At 48.9% G+C, this 13,694-nt stretch overlaps 1 protein-coding gene across 5 annotated transcripts in view; it reads right to left on the bottom strand.

Annotated features, from left to right (window-relative positions):
• The window catches only part of PHACTR3 (phosphatase and actin regulator 3), a 218,286-nt gene that overhangs the window by 27,941 nt on the left and 176,651 nt on the right, over nucleotides 1-13,694 (bottom strand). For 4 of the 5 annotated variants that reach the window (XM_045162670.1, XM_045162669.1, XM_045162672.1 and 1 more), the window contains one exon: nucleotides 9,817-9,970. In XM_045162670.1, coding sequence (XP_045018605.1) covers nucleotides 9,817-9,970 — 154 coding nt within the window. Of the gene's footprint in view, nucleotides 1-7,459; nucleotides 7,601-9,816; nucleotides 9,971-13,694 lie in introns of those variants that run through there. The other variant, XM_045162673.1, reaches the window with a different exon arrangement.

Raw genomic sequence — 13,694 nt, 5'->3', positions numbered from 1 at the left:
TGCGGTAGGAAACGCACCCACGATCAAAGGAAACTCACAACCCGGAAAATGTGCTGATGCTTCAGTGACCCTGATCTTGAGCTGGTGCTGCCGGTAACTTGCATCCTGAGTTCAACACCGCCGGGGAGGTGCCTCCACGTGGTCCTCCCACTCCTGCTCATGGATTGGACCCCCAGGAAGAGTGCCAGGGATGCGTGTCCAAACGTGGATACAGAGCCTCCCTCCTGCACCTGCCTGCCTTCTTCCTGTCTTCCCTCCCCCAGCGCAGGGCATCAGCTCCATCCTGTTGGGGCCACCTCCTCCGGCCCTCACCCACATCCTGCTCCCCGTCCTCCCCTGGCTCTCAGTCCATCCCTCTCCAGCCCCCTTGTCATGTGCTGACAGTCCTCTCCTCAGCTCTTACAGACCAGAGTCACGTGGCCGCTTTAGGCCCCCTGCTGACCCCCTACATGTAGGCAGAGGGGTCCTCGGATATGCCCTCACCCTGCCACACCCCTGCTTGCAACCCCTCTGGGACACTCACTGCTTCTCAGGAAAGGCCAGATGTCTCTGGACACTGTTTGCACCAATTTATGGAGTGGCTGCTCAATGGATGAGGGACCATCAAGTGAGAACAGATAGGATCCTGGCATTCTAGTAGGGAGCCAGACCCCAAACTGACAAATGAAGGAATAAAGGGTAACTTCAGACAGCAGTTATTGCAGGGAAGAAAACAGTGGGATGATGGGATGGAGAGAAAGGCTATGAGGCCATGACCCTGGGGAGGATGGGGGTGGGGGCATCAAGGGAGGGTCCTTCTGGGAGGGACCAGAGGTGGCTGGGTGTGGACCAGGAGCAGGAGGGTGCCCACCCCTTGGTCCTGCTGAGCCCTTCAGCTTCCCCCACCCTGCCCACCCCAGCTCCTCACAACCACACCACATTCTCCAAGAGGCAATGCGGATTCAGGCTGTGGTACCCTCTTGCAGCTGCTCTCTGCCTGGGACATCCTTGCATGCCAGCCCACCATGTGGACTGACACGTATCAAGACATCAAGACCATGCTCCACATTACCCACTCTTCAAAGCCTCACCCCAACTCTGCCTCCCTCCTGCCAGCTTAATCTCTTCCTCCTAGACCCTCGCTTCCGTGGCTGATTCATATGTCTATTTTGTACGTATCTGATTAGATATGATGGTTCCTGATGCGCCTCTGCACCCCGGCACCCAGCCCCTACGCTTTGCAGGGACCCGAGGTTTGTGACGGGGTTTGTGCTCCCCGGAGACATGCAAGGGTGTGGAAGCGATGCCATGGGAGAAACAGGCCTGCTCTGCTGCAGTCCCAACCAGATTCCCCATTAAGTCCTCACAACATCCCCTTACATCACAGTGAGCGTGCATACACCGTGGGGTAGGAGGCAAATCTACAAGGAACTGAAGTGTGGTGGTAACAGCTGTCATTACACGAGCCAGGGGTGGTTGCACCGGGTCCTCAGGAGCTGCACCCTCAGTGATGCCACGGCAGGTGTACAGGGCCCCACATGGCAGAGAACAAGAAGGAAGGTTCTAGAGTTGCTGACGCTGAAGCAGACAAAAGACCAGAGGAGGATGTGGACCTTATCCGCTTATTAGTTCTGATGCACCAGAAATGGATGTGGATGCTCCCTGGAGTGGAGTGTTTGGTTAAAATATGCAACTTGCCATCCTGGCTGTTCACCCGCTTCGCTGTTTTCGAGTCACATGCCTGCCAGTGGTGGGTGGCACGTAAACCACCACCCTCTAGGATGGGGTGTTCTTAGTTCATTATCAGTATTTATGCTAGTAAAATATAATGTAAAAATATTTAAAAATATTTAAAAACTTTCCAGTCACTTTAATTGGGGATGAAAGTTTGTTATTATGATTTTTTCACATCTCTAGTTACTAGTGAAGCTGATTTATCTTCATATGTTTATTTAGAAATTTTGCTCCCTCCTTCCCAAACCATGAATTCCAGGCTATTTCCCAGTGATCTACGGAGTTCTGCTATCAACTGGTCTTCATTCATGAATGATGAAATCATCTCACTCAATGCGTTTTCCCTCCTCTTTTCTCATTTCTGGAAATGTTGTTGTTGTTTTAGTTGCTTAGTCGTGTGGAACTCTTTGGCGACCCCATGGACTGCAGCCTGCCAGGCTCCTCTGTCCATGGGATTTTTTCAGGCAAGAATACTGGAGTGGACTGCCATTTTCTCCTCCAGGGGATCTTCCTGATGCAGGGAGATCCAGATCCCACGTCTCCTTCATTGGCAGGCAGATTCTTTACCACTGAGCCAGCAGGGAAACCCTCTAGAAGTGCTGCTCTTATGAATAACACATAAAAAGAAGTAAGCACTGTATGTAGTTTTATATTAAAAGTAAAGATTTTGACAGCAAGAGGGAAAAGGGAAGCTGGTGCCAGTCTGTCCCTTACACACTAGACCACTATTACAAATGAAAATTTAAACACTAGCAGAAGAATGGAAAACCCTCTGCCACGATGCTAGGTGGCAAAATCTCATGTATGCTATTCTGTGTATACACAAAAATATGTATTTTTAGTTGTACTTTTATATTTAAAGTTGAGAACTGGATTTGAAATCATGTATAGAAAAATATACTTTCTAAAGATAAAATTAAGAGTTGAGGAAATTAAAGTAACAGTGAGAAAAAAACAACAAAACAATCCCACTCCTGGGCGCATACCTGAAGGAAACCATAATTCCAAAAGAGGCATGCACCCCAATGTTTACTGCAGCTCTATTTACAACAGCCAGGCCATGGAAGCAACTTAAATGCCCATCAACAGAAGAATGGATAAAGAATCTGTGGCACATATATGCAATGGAATATTACTCAGCCGTAAAAAAGAACAAAACTGCGCTTTTGCAGAGTCACAGATGGACCTAGAGACTGGCATACAGAGTGAAGTCAGTCAAAGAGAAAAACAAATATCATATATTTAATGCATATATGTGGAATCTAGAAAAATGGTACAGATGAACCTATTCGCAAAGCAGAAAGAGAGACACAAATGTAAAGGCAAATGTATGGCCACCAAGGGGGGAAAGAGAGGGGCAGGGTGAACTGGGAAATTGGGATTAACATTATACAGCACTATGTATAAAATAGATAACTAACGAGAACCTACTGTATAGCACGGAGACCTCTACTTAATGTTCTGTGGTGAACTAAATGGGAAAGAAACCCCCAAAAGAAGGGATACATATACACATACGCACACACACACTCTCAGCTGATTCACTACTATGCAGCAGAAAATACAACACTCTAAAGCAACTATACTCTAATAAAACAAATTTTTAAAGGAATACAACCGGAGCACATCTGAAGAACTACAACAGACGGGAAAGAGAGGTAAGAAAAGAAAATTCAAACGGAAACAGAGATGCTCCCCAGTAATCCTGTCTCACTCCTGGCTCATCACTCTCTCCACAGCCTCAGCCTCAGGTGGGCATCGGCTTTGCATGAATGCTTTAGATAAACTTCAAGTTCTATACTTTAGAAATTACTGGCAATTATCCAAAATCTCCAATGTTAAGTCAAATGACAGGAGTCTATTTTAATACCTATTTGGTTTCTGGTAACCATGACAAAAATGTAAATAGGTGAGTTAGACATAGGATGATCAATAAATGTGAGACTCCTTCCTTCCAAAAAAAAAGTTGATGAAATTAAGACAAAGGCCATACAAGAGAAGGTCAAACATAGACACACAACCCAAATGATACAAGGCAGTTAGTTGCACACTTGGCTCCAAGCTTCCTGGTAGCCAGGACAAAAAGGGAAACACGATTAACTACAAACATGCACGCTCCTTAAAAAACCAATGTAATAAGTGTGGCTTATTTTGGTCCCAAGGTCTCCGAGAACAGTCTCCCAAGGGTCCTGAGGGAGGGGATACGGTGCAGCACAAGAGAGCAGCCACACTCAAGGGAAGGGCTCTGTTCAGGAGATCTGGGGTGGGGCCTCGGAATCAGCACTTTCACAAAGCTCCCTGGTGACCTGGACGGACGCTCTGATGTGGGGACTGGCGTGGATGGGATGACCGATGACCCCGCCCCCCACACTTCCTGCTGTATGAGCACAGGCAAGGGACTGCACTGTCCTGAGCCAGTTATCTTCATCCGAAAAATAGGACCATTAACAATTCCTACCCTAGAGAGCTCTCACAAGGCTCCAAGGAGGTGATGTGTTTGAAACACTTGGCAGGAAGCTGGTACACAGAAGACACTAAATAAGTGTTAACAATGACCATCATTAATAACCACGCTTCTCTGTCCCCACTTATATGATGTCTGCATGGCTGGACTCAAGACACCCAGGAGGAGCTGGGCTCTTACCCAGCACTGCTGAAGAGGAAAATCAGCAAGTGTTTATCAATATCCGTTATTATACAATCCCCCGCCCTCTGCAAGGACGCCTCAACACTTCCCCAAGGAGCAGCTTCCTTTCCAGCAATTGAGTCTTTTTTTCCTGCTAAGCCCAGAAAAAGTCAGGTTTCAATATTTTCAAAACCCTGTCTGTGTCCGTAGAACTGAGACCCTGCTCTTTGCCCCAGGTTTCCTGGCACCTTCAGCAGAAACAAAGCCCCATGGCTAATACCCCATGATTATCAGGGGTGCCAATCTCCACTGCCATCCTTAAAAGCAACAAGCCGCCTCCTTAAGTTCTGCAGTTTTCAAAACAGGTGCGGGGGAGGGGAGCAGTAGCACAAAACACTTGTTTTCTGGGAACTTGTGTTTCCTGGAGGCCTGAGTGGCGGCAGTTTGTTCTGGAAACGGGAGAACAGGACGTGCAGAGGAACCAGCTCGAGGAGCGCTTAATGCCCACACAAACCTACTAACTACCAGCTCCTGGAGGACGCTACTGAGCATTCATCAGCTTCTCACAAGGCGGTCCTAGAGCAGAGGAGCCTTCAAGGGAGACTTAATAGGTCATGCAGCATTCTGGAGGTTCCTGGCACCCCGCCCCCAGCTCCAGGCAAATTATACCATAAGGGCTTCCCTGGTGGCTCAGACAGTAAAGAATCTTCTACAATGCAGGAGGCCTGGGTTTCATCCCTGGGTCGGGAAGATCCCCTGGAGGAGGGAGTGACAACCCCCTCTAATATTCTTGCCTGGGAAATCCCACAGACAGAGGAACCTGATGTGCTACAGCCCATGGGGTTGCAAAGAGTCAAACACAACTGAGCGACTAACACTTTCACGGGCAACAAAAGCAAGGTCGTTAACAACTACACTAACACAACCTGAGTCCTCCAGGTGCCGCTTCTACAGCAGCTCAGCACCCTGGCCTGGCCTCCGCCCCTCCTAGATGACCACTAGTTAAGTGCATCCAGCCAGGACCACCAGCAGCAGCTCCACGCCCCTCCCCTCCCCACCAGGAACACACTTTCACCTGTCTGTAGAGGGACTATCCTAGACTCTTCCGAAGGTCCCAGGAGGAAGGTGCTGCCACGGTGTTGAATTTACAAACCAGGGGGAGATTCGGAGAAGGCGGCACTGACCCAAGCCCACAGCACTGTGAGGGAAGCCTGGGATTTGAACCCTCCTGGCTGCCTTTCCCCAAAGCCCATGGTTGGCCCAGAGTCTCTCTCTGGATATTTTCACTAACAGTGCTGTTTCAGGGATAGGGGGCACATCTGCATCCCCTCCAGCGATCCCCACCTTAACACAGGCATGAAGCGTTTTGCACAGAGGCTCAGGGCCTGGCTGGAGGCCTGAATGTCCTGATGGAAGCCACACAAAATGAGAAAACCCAGAGACTCAGATAAGCCAGAGACCGCCTCTGAGAACCTGCTTCCCCTGCCACCCAGGCTGGGAGTTCTGAGGAACCTAGCCCACCTCCTCAGAGCTCTGTGACCCCGGGCAAGTTTCTAAACCTCTCTCATCAAGTCTCAGTTTTCTCATCTGTAAAATGGAGACAATGACAATCGGTTCCTACAAAGATTAAATGAAATGAGGGAAAGCAAGCCAAACTCAGTGCACGGGCTCTGCACTTAGAAGGCAAAGTTGTCATTTGATAACTTTGTAAACAAATGCTGAATTCTAGTGCTGGACACCTCAAGCTTATAACAGCAATAGTAATAAAGAAAGCTGTCAGGCACCCTTATCACAGGCTCCTCTTAAACGGTGAGCACACAGCTGTACTGAAGCAAGACCATAACTTCCAGAACTCGCCCACTGTGCAAGTCCCTGGAGCTTTGGGTCTGTGAGACGCTGCAGATTCATTTACACACACAGTAAGGTGGGCTGGGCTGCTGGACAGAAAGGGGGTGAGAACTACCACGAGGCTTCACTCCCCCCAAGCTGACTTCTGACTTCATATGCGCCCCCAACAAGAAGCAGCACACAGAGTAGGGGAGACCAAGACCACTTCATCCAAAAACGCTCTAGGAGTGCCCAAAAGATGAAAGAGTCAGGGTCTGGAAATTTTAAAAAAATACACAAGACGAAAACACCAACTGCTCTTCGGGATATGGTGAATGGCAGGTCGCCATGGCAACCAGAGGCTGAATTATTCAGCAAGTGAAGGCAGAAGAATCTCTGAAAGGAGGCAAAACAAAGACAAAGGATCCAATTAAACCACTTCTGTAGGGAAACAAACCAGGCAGCCGGGAGGGCTGTGTCTGCCCCCCGGGATGTGATTTCTCAGCCACGGCCCCTCTGTGTCTAATTCCGGGCTTGCTTTTCCATTTTTAAACATGGTGACAGACAGCCAAGGAGCTACTATGTTCTACTCAAGATTTAAAACAAGCTACAGACTCAGTGACTAATGGAGGAGGTCCAGTCCAGAGCCTGGGTTTGGGGTAGCACTTAATCAGACGGACTTCGAGGTCCCAGCACCCTACCTTTTCCCACCTCCTGTCTGCCCTGGGAGACAGGAGTGGAGTCCCCAGAGGTCTCTTAAGTCAAGCATCATCATGATCATTTTGTTTTCCTTGAATCACATGTACTTAAAATGCTTACTATTTTTTCTTTAATTTGCTTAATATCTCATTTTGAAGGAAAACTTGGTTTTGTTTGAGTGTGTGCGTGCTAAGTCATTTCAGTCGTGTCTGCCTATTTGTGACCCTATGGACCATAGCCTGCCAGGCTCCTCAGTCCATGGGATTTTCTAGGCAAGAGTTCTAGAGCAGGTTGCCATTTCCTCCTCCAGGGGATTTTTCGGACCCTGAGATCAAACCTGCATCTCTTAATATCTCCTGCATTGGCAGGCAGGTTCTTTATCACTTGCCCCATCTGGGAAGCCCCTGGTTTTGTTTAGCAAATAGAAAACCATTATCGACTGGCACAGCAGACAACTGCAAAAGCAACGTGCGTAAAAATCATTTTTTTTTTTTTTGACATCTGGGCAGGGGAGGATGTTTTAAGACTGGGCACAAATAGTATGAACCATAAAGTACATCAGGGGCCGGGTGGGCTGTTGTTCAGGTTTGTGCATAAACCTCCACTGGACCCCAGCCGCACTCACTCACCACACACAGGCCATGACTGAGTGAGTGTGACAACAGAGTTGTGTGGTCACAGCAGACACGGTAGGTCCCCGAGCAATACTCGTATCCAGCTCTTCATGGAGAACATCTGCTGACACCAGAAGTACATGATCGATCATCTGGTGACTTTAGAAATGAAGAGCTTTCACAAAGCAAAGGGAAACATCAACAAAATGATGAGGCCGGCCCCAAAGAGGAAGAAGAGGTACCATTTGCAGACCCAGAGAGGGCTGGGAGCTGCGATTTCCAGAGTAAACTCCTCAAGTCAGTAAGATAAAGAAAACTTCGGGTAATGGACAGGAAAGGAACTGAAAAAGCTAATAAGCACTAAAAAAAAAAAAAATGTTTAATCTCGCTAGAAATGAGAGAGATGGAAAACCATGCCTCCTGTGATAGTGCATGGCATCATGAGACAGGCAGCCGGGACACAGAGCCTGATCGGCTGGCACATCCCCTCAGCCATGAGATCCATGCAGCCGTGTTCCCAGCCCTCCCTCCTTCCCACCCACATGCACTCATTGAGCATCTGGTTGGTACCAAGCCCAAGAGTGGGTACCACCACACAGGAAGAGGTCTGAAGATGCTCTCAGGGGTGTGGGGCTCAGGGGACCTCTCTCCCTCATTACGCACAGCTCTCTCTCCAGCAACAACCACAGCACCGGCCTGCCCCTCATTCGAGCGAGATAAGCCTTTGTTGACTGACCAGACACAGAGACAAGTGCTTGGGGGTCTGAAAGTCTCACTGCAATCAGGCTAGGAACATCCAACTTGGAGAGACTCCTTCAACCCATTAAAATCAGGGAATTCATTAAAGTCCCCCCTCTCCCCAGAGACTGATCCAGGTTGGCGGTGGGGGGTGGGGCTCGTCAATCAGTATTTTAAAAAGCTTCTCCACAGGGAGCCCTGTTCTGGGTTTGGGGCCACTGGTCACCTCAACAGCCATCCACAGTGGACACCCTCGCCATGCAGCTCAGAGCCAACACAAAAGGAGGGGCTCCCAGGCCACACCAGCTATGGTGAGCACTGATTTGAAAAATGTTAGTCGCTTAGTCATGTCTGACTCTCTGCGACCCCATGGATGCTAGCCCACCAGGCTCCTCTGTCCATGGACTTCTCCAGGCCAGGATACTGGAGTGGGTAGCCATTCCCTTCTCCGGGGGATCTTCCAGAGGTTGAACTCAGGTCTCCCACATTCAGACAGACTCTTTATCATCTGAGCCACCAGGAAAGCCTGAGCACTGACTTACTGAGCACCCACTACATGCCCCAGGTCTGCAATGCACCATCCTTATGGGACCTCCCTGCAACTCACAATGACCTTGACAGCATCAGCACCCCACTTCATGAATGAGAAAAGCAAGACCTAGGGAGGTGAGTCCATTGGCCCAAGATCCCCAGCATATTAGCACAGAGCGGCGATTCAAACTGGGACTATGTGATTCCAGGCCCTCAGGACCCCAGCCGGGAACCCCACAGCCTGCAGAAATGTGATCCCACTGCTCCTTCTCTGTGAGCCCACGGCTGGTGTCATCCCCATTTCACAGGTGAGAAAACCGAGGCCCAGAGAAATGCAACATCTGGATGCTGGGCTTTACCCACTTACACTCACTGCCCTCGGCCCTGAAAAAGCTGAAGTAAAGGCATTCAGAGGGTGACACACTGGGCCCAAGCCCCGGCAGGATGGGGAACAAGGGCCCATCTGCCTGCAGTGAGGAGGCGTAAGCCTCAGGCAGAGGGACGACCTGGAGGGGAAGCCCAGGGAGCCCTTCGGGGGAGTGGTCCTAGACGGGGTGGCAGTGGCTCCGTCCCCAGGGGATGTGTGGTCGTCACAGTGGTGGGGGGTGGGGGGGCGGGCTGTGAGCATCTCCAGGGCAGAGCCCAGGGATGCTGCTAAATGTCCCACAGTGCATAGGACACCAGAGACACCCAGCCAAAACACTGGGACCCCTGAGCTCGGGAGCCCCTGCTTTAGAGCCCCGCTTCTCCAAGGGTGCCACAAACCAGCAGACCCCACCCCGTCCCCCCAGAGCTTGTCCAAACCACAGGCCCTGCTTTTATAACCAGTCCTTCTCCACAAGGAAGACTGGCCCCGGGTGGGAGGGACTCAGCAGTATCTAGGGACACGTCAGTTGTCACAGGGGATGTCGTGTGTACAGGCCAGGGAGGCCGCCAAGCATCTGATGCTCCGATGGCCCCCACAGCAAGAAACTTCAGTCCCAAACACTGATGGCGGTGGGTGCAATGCAGGGCCGGGCTGTGGACGGGTGGGACCAGCCCCTCTGGGACCCACGCACCCACACTTACTTGGAGAGCTTCATTTCGATCTGCTGCCGGATCTCCTGTCGCTCCTCATCCGTCCTCTGGGGGAAGATGTTTCGGTCCTCCAGCTCCTGCCTGCTGGGCCGGTTCCTCAGCTTCACCGCTAGGAGCTCCTTCTTGCATTTCCTCGGCAGGGTCCCTGGGAAAAGGGGTGATGACATGACAGGTGTCAGGAGGTGCTGGCTGCCGGGGGAGACGCTCCCCATCCCCACTGCAGGGGAAACCCTGCACCAGAGCCACAGGGGTGGGTCCTGCAGCTGTAGTGCCCCCTAGAGAATGGTGCCTCCTTCACAAAGCCCCCCGTCCCACACCTTCCATGGGTGGGGCGCCGATTGTGCGTGCGGGTCTCCACTGACCATCGTGAGAGACACTTGCTGTCCCAGAGCAATTATCAATAGCACCACCTTCTCTTTCAAAAGTATCCGAGTTCAGGTCATAAATTAGTTACTTTTATCCATGGTGGCCCTTCCCTTCCTCCCCACTGCCTGCTACCCCATGGCCACCTGGATCCCCTTTCATTCCTGGAACATCCCAGCTCAGGGTCTCAGCAACATGTCCATCCAGTGCTGACCACCCCACTCTGCCTGGACCATCCTGAGCTGGCTACCTTCTGAACCATGTCGTTGGCCTGGAACCCGGCCCTCAGAGACCCAATAGGTCCTCTAATCTCCGTCACCCTCAGGATCAATTCCTCCCTTATCTGATCTTTCTGGTTCCTTAGTTTATCATCTGTCTCCTCCACTAGACTGAAAGTTCCATGATAGTCTGTTCTCCTGGGTCCTGGAACAGTGTTGACGCAGCAGGTTATCCTTTTGAGTGAGCCTGACTCAGGGTCTAGAAGGCTGACACTGATCTTTATCTCTCCCCATGTCCGGAAGCAGCAGAGTGACCTCTGAGTGCACGTAAGATGTAAGATCTTAAGGAATGATGTTCAGATTTACCTAACGCATTATTGACTGGGAGATTTTTGCAGAAACTAGCACCTGTAGCTGGCAATTTACGTAAGAGAACGTTGAAACACTCCAGTCACTAACTTTCAGGTAACAAAAGAAAGTAAAAGTGTTAGTTGCTCAGTCGAGTCTGACTCTTAGCGACCCCATGAACTGCATAGCCTGCCAGGCTTCTCTGTCCACAGAATTCTCCAGGCAAGAATACTGGAGTGGGTTACATTCCTTCTCCAGGGGATCTTCCCAACCCAGAGATTGAACCTGAGTCTCCCGCATTGCAGGTGGATATCTGAACCACCAGGGAAGCTGGGTAACAGAAGTAATAGTAACATCTCTCTCATCAGTAAGATGCTAATAGCAGAAATGAGGATTGGCTGCATTCAGGGTCAGAGAAGGGTCACGCCTTAGGTGCCAGGACATGGCACTGAGCTTTCTGAACACCAGAGTCCCTACCTGCCCCAGCCAGTGCGCATGCTGACAACTGGCAAAACACTCCAAGTATTAATACAACGTAGACTGTGATTCTGAGGGTGTGTGGTTTTGCACTTTTATTAGGGGATAGGTTTAATTCCTGGGGTTCAAACCATCATCCAATGTGGTCACCCCACAGCTGGAGGCAAACTATGTATTAATAATCGCGTCTCCCTAAAGAAAGTCAATTCCCAGCATGGGGTACGGATATGCAAAGTAAGAAATACGTCCAGCAAAGTGATAGTTTAACAGAAATTTGGATAAAGTAAGATACAAAAAATCGTACTTGACTGAAACTGGACTTTCTAATGTGAACTTGTTTACTATGTGTTTTATAGACAAAGAGAAAAATAATGACCCCAGAAACCATTTCGGCCAGGACTCTAGCCTGATTTGCTTTAATAGCTTTATACATGATTGGAGTCCTGTCTTTATAGAATCATAAAAGCCTAAAGCAGTCACCTGCATTTTTCTGTTGATCTCTGCTGCATGGTCTGGGGAAAATTGAAAGCCAAACTGGCATTTATGAATTGAGGGAGCCTCAAAGGTCTCGGGACATGTCCTTCGTGAATGTCAAGGGTCTCATACATGGCGGGAAGGCGAGAGGGATTGCCATTTCAGATGAGTGTAATATGCTTAACCATGAAATGACACTGAAGGCGGTTTAATCTTTTCAGCTTTTGATAAAGAACGTCTTTAAGCCTACTGCAAATGTCTCAGGCTTGTCATTACAAACTTTAAGCATATTTGTTCTTAACTGAAAGACCCTTTCCATCAGAGATTTCTAGATGTGATGAGAATTCACTACACAGGAAGTCTTAGTTCTAAGAGCAGGTAATTCTCTGCTTAATCTTCGATCCTCTATGAGAACAGCTTGGGCACCTATAGGGCCATTATGAAAATGTCTGGGCTGACAGCCTTTCCCAGGCTATCGGGGGTTACCAGGTTTTAAGTAACCAGGTTTGGTTACTTAAAAGTCAAAGAGAAATTTCCAGACAAATGGCTTAAAATGAAGGTTTTACATGAATGTGAGTGGTACTTCTACCATACTGACAGCATGAGTCTAAATGAGCAGGTGATCCAGAGTAGGGTGTGATGCAGAGAAACGGAGGCCAGGAAACTTCCCTTCCTGACTGTGGGGACCATCGTCTCTGCAAGTGACCCCAAATACACTTGTGATCCTATCTTTGGAGCCAGAAATCCCCCTTCCAAAAGTCTGCTCCCAAAACAAACAGGACAAGCACATAAAACACACATACGAGGGTGTCCACCCAGCCTTATTTACAAAATAAAGAAATTAAACACAGTCGATTCATAGGAAAAGTCCCTGATGCTGGGAAAGATTGAGGGCAGGAGGAGAAGGGGGTGACAGAGGATGAGATGGTTGGATGTCATCACCGACTCAATGGACATGAGTTGGAGCAAACTCTGGGAGATAGTTAATGACAGGGAAGCCTAGTGTATGGCAGTCCATACGACTGCAAAGAGTTGGACACAACTTCGTGACTGAGCAACAACAACAAACACAGCCAAAATATCCCAGCAAGACAGCATGTGCCAAATTATGGTGCGTCATCTGAATATTACCAACCTATTAAAAACGGTGGTGGTTGTTGTTTACTCACTCAATCGTGTATGATTCTTTGTGACCCCATGGACTGTAGCCCACCAGGCCCCTCTGTCCATGGGATTCTCCAGGCAAGAATACTGGAGTGGGTTGCCATTTCCTTCTCCAGGGGATATTTCTGACCCAAGGACAGAACCTGTATCTCCTGGATTGGCAGGCAGATTCTTTACCACTGAACCACCTGGGAAGCCCCGATTAAAACAGTGCTATATTCATTATTGAGAGACAAAAAGACAGTCATGATACATTGCTAAGAAAAATAACTTGTAGGAAAATTATGCACCTTATATATATATATAGATAGAGATAGATATATATCTGTATCTACATTTGCATTTAATTTTGTAAATATATACAATCTTCTTATAAATTGGCATAGAGACACTAGAAATGGACTTTACCTATTAATTTATCTGTATTTTATTTTTATCAACATAGTTTCCTTATCTCTAAATAATTGTTTAAAAAGAAAGACCTTTGTGGAGTAAAAGTAGGGAAGATAGTAGAAAATTCTCCCCTCCATAAGAACAACAAGAAAATTGCAAATATCATCAGGGTCAACTTCTTCAGAATTCCATAAAGTAATTTAAAGCAGCACAGGGGGTCTTTATTCCAGAGGAACTGGTGGAATTTCAGTGAGAATGTTTTGCTCCATGCAGTCCCCTGCCCCTCTCTCTAGATTGGAGCACCCTTGCAGCAGTTAGCTGTTTCCTGAGGACCGGGTGCCTGGGAGCCACTGCCGGGAGAGGAACGGCTCTCACCCCCAAAGAGCGGCATCATTTGACCGGCCACTGGTACCCTGAAGTCCCCACCCCATC

This window comes from Bubalus bubalis, chromosome 14, assembly GCF_019923935.1.
Source record: "Bubalus bubalis isolate 160015118507 breed Murrah chromosome 14, NDDB_SH_1, whole genome shotgun sequence".
Classification (NCBI taxonomy): Eukaryota; Metazoa; Chordata; class Mammalia; order Artiodactyla; family Bovidae; genus Bubalus; species Bubalus bubalis.
Note: the sequence above shows the minus strand (reverse complement) of the source record. Positions and strands in the feature narration are given on the sequence as shown.